The sequence below is a fragment of the Pteropus alecto genome, unplaced genomic scaffold, assembly GCF_000325575.1.
Source record: "Pteropus alecto unplaced genomic scaffold, ASM32557v1 scaffold5, whole genome shotgun sequence".
In the NCBI taxonomy this organism is placed as follows: Eukaryota; Metazoa; Chordata; class Mammalia; order Chiroptera; family Pteropodidae; genus Pteropus; species Pteropus alecto.
In genome coordinates, this window is record NW_006441953.1 from 31,737,273 (window position 1) to 31,745,441 (window position 8,169).

General features: G+C 55.4%; 1 protein-coding gene across 2 annotated transcripts in view; it reads left to right on the forward strand.

The window, feature by feature from the left end:
• The first annotated feature begins 7,675 nt into the window (after positions 1-7,675).
• LRPAP1 (LDL receptor related protein associated protein 1) overlaps positions 7,676-8,169 on the forward strand; it is a 12,202-nt gene continuing 11,708 nt past the window's right edge. The window contains exon 1 of one of the 2 annotated variants that reach the window (XM_025051774.1): positions 7,676-7,932. In XM_025051774.1, coding sequence (XP_024907542.1) covers positions 7,726-7,932 — 207 coding nt within the window. In that variant the 5' untranslated portion in view covers positions 7,676-7,725. The remainder of the gene's footprint in view (positions 7,933-8,169) is intronic. The other variant, XM_006919018.3, reaches the window with a different exon arrangement.

The window sequence follows — 8,169 nt, forward strand, 5'->3', positions numbered from 1 at the left end:
GCACCCAGAGACCAGAGCAGCTTTCTTCAACTGCGCACCTCGCTTCCCAGGCTACCTGGGAACCCGCCATTTCGGCTCCCTCGAGGTTTTCACAGCAATCAATGCTCCTTCACGTGGCTGCCAGTTCACACAACCACTTTCCTATTCATGGACATTTACATTGTTTCCAGTATTTTCCTGAGATAATAAGGCTACACTGTATCTCCGTGTGCATACACCGTACACCGTGTCTGCTGGCAGAGGTGCGCTTGCAGCGAGAACTCCCCGGAGATGGGGTCACTGGGTCACGGCAAACTCTTGTGTGAGATGGCGCCACCTCCTACCCCAGGGTCTTTGTGGGGGCACCTGTTCCCCAAGGCTCCTCACACACTGCCAGTCCGATGTGGGAAGAGTTGAGTCTGAGTGTGGTTTTTATTTGAATATCTTTTTGATGAGCATCTTTCCATATGTCGAGAGCCATTCGTTTATCTTTTTCTATGAACCGATTGTTCATATCTTTTATCCACTTTCCTATTTTTTGTCTTGTGTTCAATTGGTTCTGATCAGTCACCCACAACTGGGGGCAAAGAGGGGGTCAGAAATCAGCACAGGAGACGGAGGAGGGCGATGCCCTCGCAGGTGGACCTGGGGACCCCCCCACACACTCGGAGAGGATGCTGGCGGGCACATTGCCCTGCTCCAGTGGAACTCACACTTACTGGGTGACCCAAAAGTAGTTTGGAGCAGTCTCAGGCACAGCCCTGGCAGAAGCAAAGGAAATGAGAGGAAAGCACTGTAAACCCAGGCCCCGGAGAATCCCCCGGACGGGGGGCCGAGGGCGGGGGCTCGCCGTCAAAGGCTGCGCGCCACGCCAGGGAAAAGTCACCCTGAGCGAGTCGGCAAAAATAACAGACTGCGGAATCGGACCCACAAAGACAGAAGATCGTCGGATGAGAGGTATACAGAATTTTAAAAAATAATAATAATAAGTCTGTTTAATATGCCGAAAGAAATGAGAGAGGGCTCAAAGTGTGGCGGACGCACCAGGAGGTGCTCGGAACCGACGGGCAGATTTGAAAAGCGTAGAAATTAAAGTGGATCTAAATGAGAAACTCAAAAACGTAGCTGAAGAGAGAATTCCAGAACTGGAAGGTGGATCCGAAGATGTTGCCCAGAATGCAGCATGGACGGGCAAAGAGGGGAGGTACGAGCAGCTCGGCAGCATGGAGCGAGCGCACCCAACGGGGTCCGATCAGAGGCCGGAAGGGGCTGGTCCTAGGCCAGGTCCCCAGCAGCTCGACCTGCATTGAGAAGCGATCGGCTGGGGGACCCTGGCAAGGGAGTGGGGCCGGCAGGACAGGACAGGGGAGCCACGTGTCGAAAACTGGTAGTAAATGGAGACGCCGTACAGTGGAGCCGGGGCGGCCACGCCGGGGGGACGGCCTTACGCGTCTTATGCCTCCGACCTCTGGAACGTTAAAACGGGCAAAATGAACCTTGGACGAGGCCTAAAGCAGCCTCGTGTCCCAGACAGTTATTCGCAGAGATGACAAGAAAGTAGATACTATGACTACCAGACCACAGGACTGAAAATGAAAAACACTGTTTACAGTTTGCATCGCTGTTACATTATCTGCACCAACAGCAATGTCTCCTTCTGTGGATGCACTTGCTCCCCTTCCCCTCCTCCTAAGCACCCCTGGGCTTTGTCTCCTCATCAGAACACTGTTCCGGCACCTGCCTGAGTCCGTGCGAGACCCACCTCAGAGTCCATCCTGCCTCCTGATGAGGGGGCGGCTCTCACGCGACCAGCGCTGGCCAGGGTGGCCCAGGCATGTGGACTCCCCCCTCCCCCAGAGCTGCTCCACTGGCTGGGAGAAGCCCCAAGAGCACGCGGAGCTGGCGGAGGGGCTCACGTGGCTGTGAGGGGGATTTGGGGGGTCTGGGGGGGGACTGTTACAGCTGGGACATCTCCAGAACATCTATAGAGGTGGGTCCTGGGGAAGGAGGGTCACAAAAGTAGATCCGCATTGAGACACATCGGAGCGAGGCTGCAGGCCGCCGAGGACAAAGGGGAGAGGTGCACGGACCTGTGGCCCGGTGGCCGTCACATCCCTCCCCCAGGACTCAGCGGGGATAGAGGGCAGAGTGGGCCTGCCCGGTCCCTACATCCAGGCTCTCTTAGTCCCAGGGAGGGGGCTGGGGTGGCTGCACAGATGCTCAGGCTGTGGGAGCAGAAGGCAGAGTGGGGGTGATGATGCAGGGAAACGTGGGGTCCCCACTTCATGGCTGCCCTGCCCCCAAGACCCTCTCCCAGCCAGCAGGAGAAAGAACTGAGAGCTACAAAAACTACATGCAAACCACATGCAAACTATATGCAAACTACTCAAAACCTCCTGCAAACTCTATGCAAACCACATGCAAACTATATGCAAACTACTCAAAACCTCCTGCAAACTCTATGCAAACCACATGCAAACTATATGCAAACTACTCAAAACCTCCTGCAAACTCTGTGCAAACCACATGTAAACTATATGCAAACTACTCAAAACCTCCTGCAAACTCTATACAAACCTCATGCAAATTATATGCGAACATCACGCAAACTCTATGGAAATCTCATGCAAAAGAGGCATAGCCTGGCGTCCTTGGGAATGGCCTGAGTGTTGGGTACCCAGGGCCAAAATTTCCGGGGACCCAGGCTCCCAGCGCCGCCAGTGCAGACGCATTCATTCTGCTCTGCAACCCGAGGGTCTGGTCGAAAGGGGAACAGTGCAGCCGACTCTGCCGGGAGCTTGAGAAGTGACCGCACGTGTGCGTCCTGGGGGGGACTGTGGGCTGAAGAGAACAGCAGGGAAAACATGTCGTCAGCCACGCAGCAGCCACCTGTGAGACCGAGAACGGCTGGAACGGACAGGATGAGGGGGCACGCTCCGCCGGACGGCGCCGCGCATGACGAGCCTTCGTGATGAACCTTCGTGATGAAGACGGCGTGGGGCTGGTGCAGGGAGCACCCATTAACGAGCGGAACAGAAGGAAGATCCCAGAAACAGACCCTCGTCGAGAAGGACCCGTGGTTTACGACACAGGTGGCGTGGCGTGGCGCAGCCGCGGGGAGAGAATGGACTTTCCAATACATGGCGCTGGGACGCCAGGCCCCTTCTGTGAAGCGGAGACGTGAAATCGCGCGCCTACCTGGAACCATCCTCAGAAACCAATTCCAGCTGGTCCGTAGCCTCACGCGTGAAAGGCACAGCCACACAGCATTTGTGAGATGAGAGACTCGTGATCTTGCAGCAGGAAAGGATTTCTTAAGAAAGACCCAATGCAAGGAACCTATTGACAGCTGCAAGTATATTAAAGTGTCCGTATCTCGAAAGGCACCATCCAAGGGCGAAACCCAGACACAGGACAGAAGACATCTGCAACTCATGAAGCTGATGAAGTCGGAGGTTGAAGAGGGTGAAGGGGTCGAATGGATGGGGACAGAAGAAGGTGAAACTTCGGGCGACGAGCACAGATGATGCATTATAGCGCTGTACACCTGCAACTCGCATAATCTTATTATGTCACCCCAATAGATTTAATTTTAAAAACCTGACGAAGCACTGGTGTCTAGGATATAGAAAGAGCTTTGATAAATCAATGAGAAAAGGCAAAAAAAAAAACATTAACAGAAAAGAACGGGTAGAAGAACTTGACCGGACACTCCACAGAGGAGGAGTCGCAAGTGGCCAATGTGGGTGACAACGTGCTCAACCGCATTAACAGGCCCTCGGTCCTGAGACCTCGCTAACCGGTGGCCCGTTGGCAGAAAGCGTGCATTTTCCCATGCACTTTGCAAGGGCCAACACTGGTCGTTCACCAGGCTGTCCCCAGACCCTAAAATAGCACTGGACACACAATGAGCGCTCAGTGGTATTTGTTTAGTGAACGCATGGACCTCTGGCTTTAAGGCAAAAACCGTGGAAACCAGCCCTGGCGGGGGGCGGGGGCACAGGACGAGATGAAGGACAGCCTCGCTGTTGGGCAGCCTCGCGTCCTGGGCAGGGTCTGCCCAGTGGCTTCAGGTCCTGACTGTCACTTTCTGGCTGTCTGAGCCTGGGCAAATGACCTCACCTCTCTAAGCCTTAATCTCTGCCACTGTAGGTGGGGGCGTGGTCCCTCCCTCACAGGACACTTCCTGACAGAATTCCAGCCCCCCACCCTCGTTATACTTAGGGGTTCTCACTCCGCCCCCCAAGCGTGAGCAGGAGGCCCAGCTGTCCTGGCCCCATTCAGCAGACATGGCTGTCTGGGAAGTGGCGTGACCTTCCTGGAGCCAGGCACATGCCACTCTTGTCGTCAGAAGAGGATGCCACTCACATCGCCAGTGAGAAAAAGCTCCTTTCCCCAAGTTCAACAGCTTGTTGGGGTGGGGCCTCGGGAACCGAGCTGCTGCTTCAAGTGCTCAGGCGCCAGAGGCCTCACGGTCTCGGGAGGAGCTGGGCCCAGAGCCTCTTGGACAGCTCCTCAGTCACAAAGTCAGAGTCCCACAGAAAGTAGCTACATGCAGGTCCCTCTGTTTCAAAATGAGGGGCTGAGTGAAGATCTGGGTACCTGAGTGATGTGCTTCCCAGGTCGGCCAGTGCAGGACGCCCCAGGGAAAGCCAAGGGCACCCTGTTGGGGGGCAGGGGGAGGGTCCCCACATTCCCAACACAGCTATGCACCGGAGAGGTGGGGAGAGGCTCTATGGCAGCCCCCAGCCCCTTGCAACCACAACACCTGAATCTGCAGAAACATTGGCAGGGGGTACTGCCTGGAGCCCGGAAAAGTGGCTTAGAGCTGCCTACTCTCCCCCAACCCCGGTCCCTGTCATCAGCCGGCAGATCCCACCTGAGTCTCTCCTGGGCCTGTTCTGGATCTGAGGTGGGTATAAGATATTCACTGCCTATTCCTTTGCCCCAATGTCACCAAAGGCTTGTGGCACCTTGATTATGAGAAAAGGCGGCATATTCTAAGACCAGGCTGGGAATAAGGGAGGAATCATGCATCATTCCATCCATCCATCATCCCTCCTTCCACCCATCATCCCTCCTTCCACCCATCATCCCTCTTTCCACCCATCATCCATCCATCCACATTCCTTCTTCCACCCATCTACCCATCTTCCCTCCTTCCACCCATCATCCATCCATCATCCCTCCTCTACCCATCATCCATCCATCCATCATCCCTCCTTCCATCCACTTTCCATCCACCCACCCTTCCTTTCACCCATCGTCCATCCCGCAAACCTCCACTGAGCACCAACTCCGAGCCCTGCCCTATGCTGCACAGTAAGAGACAGAGCTGCGGGCAATGCATGAGGGGTTCGGTGGCTTCATATTTCTTCCAACACGTGACAGAGTGGATCAATTTGGTTCTAGTGGGCATGTAGTTGTGTGTTAAATGTTAGTGATGACAGTGAACACCTTTGCATTCTCTTTAATTTTAGGGTGAAAACACTCAGCGTTTCACCATTAATACGACGTGAGCTGTACATTTTTGTTTAGACACCTCTTGTCAGATTGAGAAAGTCTCCTTCTACTGCTCATTTCCTGAGAGATATGATCACAAATGGGCGTTGGATGAACTGGTCACGTGCTGTTACTACACCTGTTGAGAATATCATGCGTTGTTTTTCTCCTTTATGCTATTAATTAATGAAGAGAATTGCATTGGTTCATTTTCACATATAAAGCTAAACTTACTTCTTTGTTTACATATTGCTGGATTTGATTTGCTAGTATTTTGTTCGGAAAGTTTGTGTCTGTATTCACGAGGAATATTGGCCTGCAATTGTCTTGATCTGACTTATGTTTTAAAGCTAATTCTGTTTTCTGCATTGAGAATGGACTCCTCAGGAAGCCAGTTTCGAAGCAAAGAGGTCAACAGGGAGAGACTGGAGTTACGCAGACGAGAGGCGCTCAGTAACATGTGACTCGAGCACGTCGAACGCCACCTCGTGGCCTCCATTTGTCAATCTGTGACATGAAGATGTACGACTAGACTAGATGATCGATACTGACTCTCACAGCTAAGGCACCTTCTTGGTCTGTGAACTTTCGGCTTTGTGATTCCAGGACCTGGAAGGTCACCGCCTTTGAAGTTCGCAGTGTACGACCTCCACCGAAGCCTGAGCGGGAAGTAGCACCATGGTCACCCTGGGTAGCTCTTCAGACAGTCTAAGAAAAACACTGGCCAGTTGTCCACAACACTCATTCTCTCTTTCACCTGGGTATACGGCCGGACATTTCCCAGTTTCCCTTGCAGCTAGGGTGGCCGCTTGACTGCTTCCGGGCCGTAGAACGTGGGCAGAAGTACCTACCAGGCCTGGCTTTTCAACCACTTCCCCTCAGTGCTCTGTCCCCTTCCCCAGTGGGAAGCGATCTCGGAAGTCCTGTTGGACGTCACAGGAGCGTGGGCCTTCCGGACGTGAACGGGGGTAGGAATAAGCATCTGTTCTCTTGGGGCCTTTATCCCTTTTAGAGTTTGTTACAGTAATTAGTCTAATAACCAGGATAAGTGCACTCACTACTAATAGCCGAGTGGCTGGGAGCTTGTACTCTGGCTAGAATGAAGTAACAGGGACTGAATTCAGCCTTTTGCCTGAAACCACTGAACAACTGCACAAAATACATGGAACGGGGGCTCTCAAGATCCTGGACGTCAGGCAGGAAGGGCAGCAGAGTGCTTCCTGATTCCAGGCACCCTGCACCTTTTCTGGAACAACACGGGATCATTTAAAAAGTAGCTAAGTATTCATTCCTCCTGAGATGCCCAGGTTTTCTCCACCCCCTTCCTTTGTCCTCGGTGTCCCCTCACTTGTCATGTCCCCGCCCAGGCACAATCTACTACCCTTGGAGGCCTTTGAAGCCTTTCTTAGCAGATGTGCTCATCCTGTTCCTTCTCGAAGCCCCAAAGCACCTAGTTGGTGCCTCTACTCGACCCCGTACCTCAAGCCACTTGAAGGCAGCAATGTACCTCCAAGGCACTGCCCAACTCACTGGGGCAGCCCCCAACCTGTCGACTATGTTGAATTTTGCTGGTTTAATAAGACAGGTGCACGAATGTCTCTCATCCAGAGAAATCGCACAGAGGGCAAGGGTCGGACACAGTTCAGAGTGTTGGCATGCGGGTACCCCGGGGTCAGCGGGGACGGACCTTCCTGGGCCTCAGCTTTCCTTCCTCTGTCAAATGAAGGAGTGGGCTGGGTGATTTTTAAGGTTCCTGACAGCAGTGACATTTGCACCTGACTGCCAAGCAGGGGCCACCTTCCCCAACCAAGCCCATAATGACAACGGAGATTCAACGTCAATGCAGATGACACAGGAACCATCTCAGAAACAGCCAGACACGTCCCGATTTACAGGGTAGAAGGGAGAGGGACCTCTGGTAACTTGGCTTCTGGGGTCTGGGGGTCGGAGTCCCCTCGCCACCAAGGCCCTGGCAACCCCGCAGCCTCAGGTCAGCCCTAGAGCAGTCGGCCTCCGCTGGGGCGCCCGACGTCACGAGACCGCGGCGTGGTTGCCTGAGAAACGTCCACATGCCTCCGCAGGGTGTCCCGGGCCTTGTAGTCCGCGGGCGGCCTCGCCTGGGCCGGTTGCTCGCGGGAGGACTACAGCTCCCAGGAGGCCGCGCGGCGGGGCGGGGCCTCGGGGGCGGGGCCTGGCGGAACCGCTTGGGGCCGACGGCGGGGTCTCGGCTGCAGGAGGAGGAAGATGGCGCCGCGGCGGTTCGGGTCCGGGCTGCGCGGGCTCCTCGTGCCGCTGCCGCTGCTGCTCCTGCTGCTCGTGCCCTGGCCGGCTGCGGGCCACGGCGGCAAGTACTCGCGGGAGAGGAACGAGCCCGAGTGGCCCCCGAAGCGCGAGCCCGGCGGGGAGTTCCGCATGGAGAAGCTGAACCAGCTGTGGGAGAAGGCCCAGCGGGTGAGGCTTTTCCCCCACCCGGGTCCCTCCACCGGGGCCGTCCGGGGGCCGGGCCGGGGGTGCGATTCCCGCCTTGGTGCGCAGATGCCATGGCCGGGGTTCGGGGCGCTCTGAGAAGACCGGGACACTCACGTCCCGTGGGGTGAGACGGGGCGCTGCGTGCGTTGCTGTCTCCCGCCCCAGCATCCCGCCTCCCGCCCCAGCATCGCGCCGCCCTGTGAAGTTGCCCGATTCCTC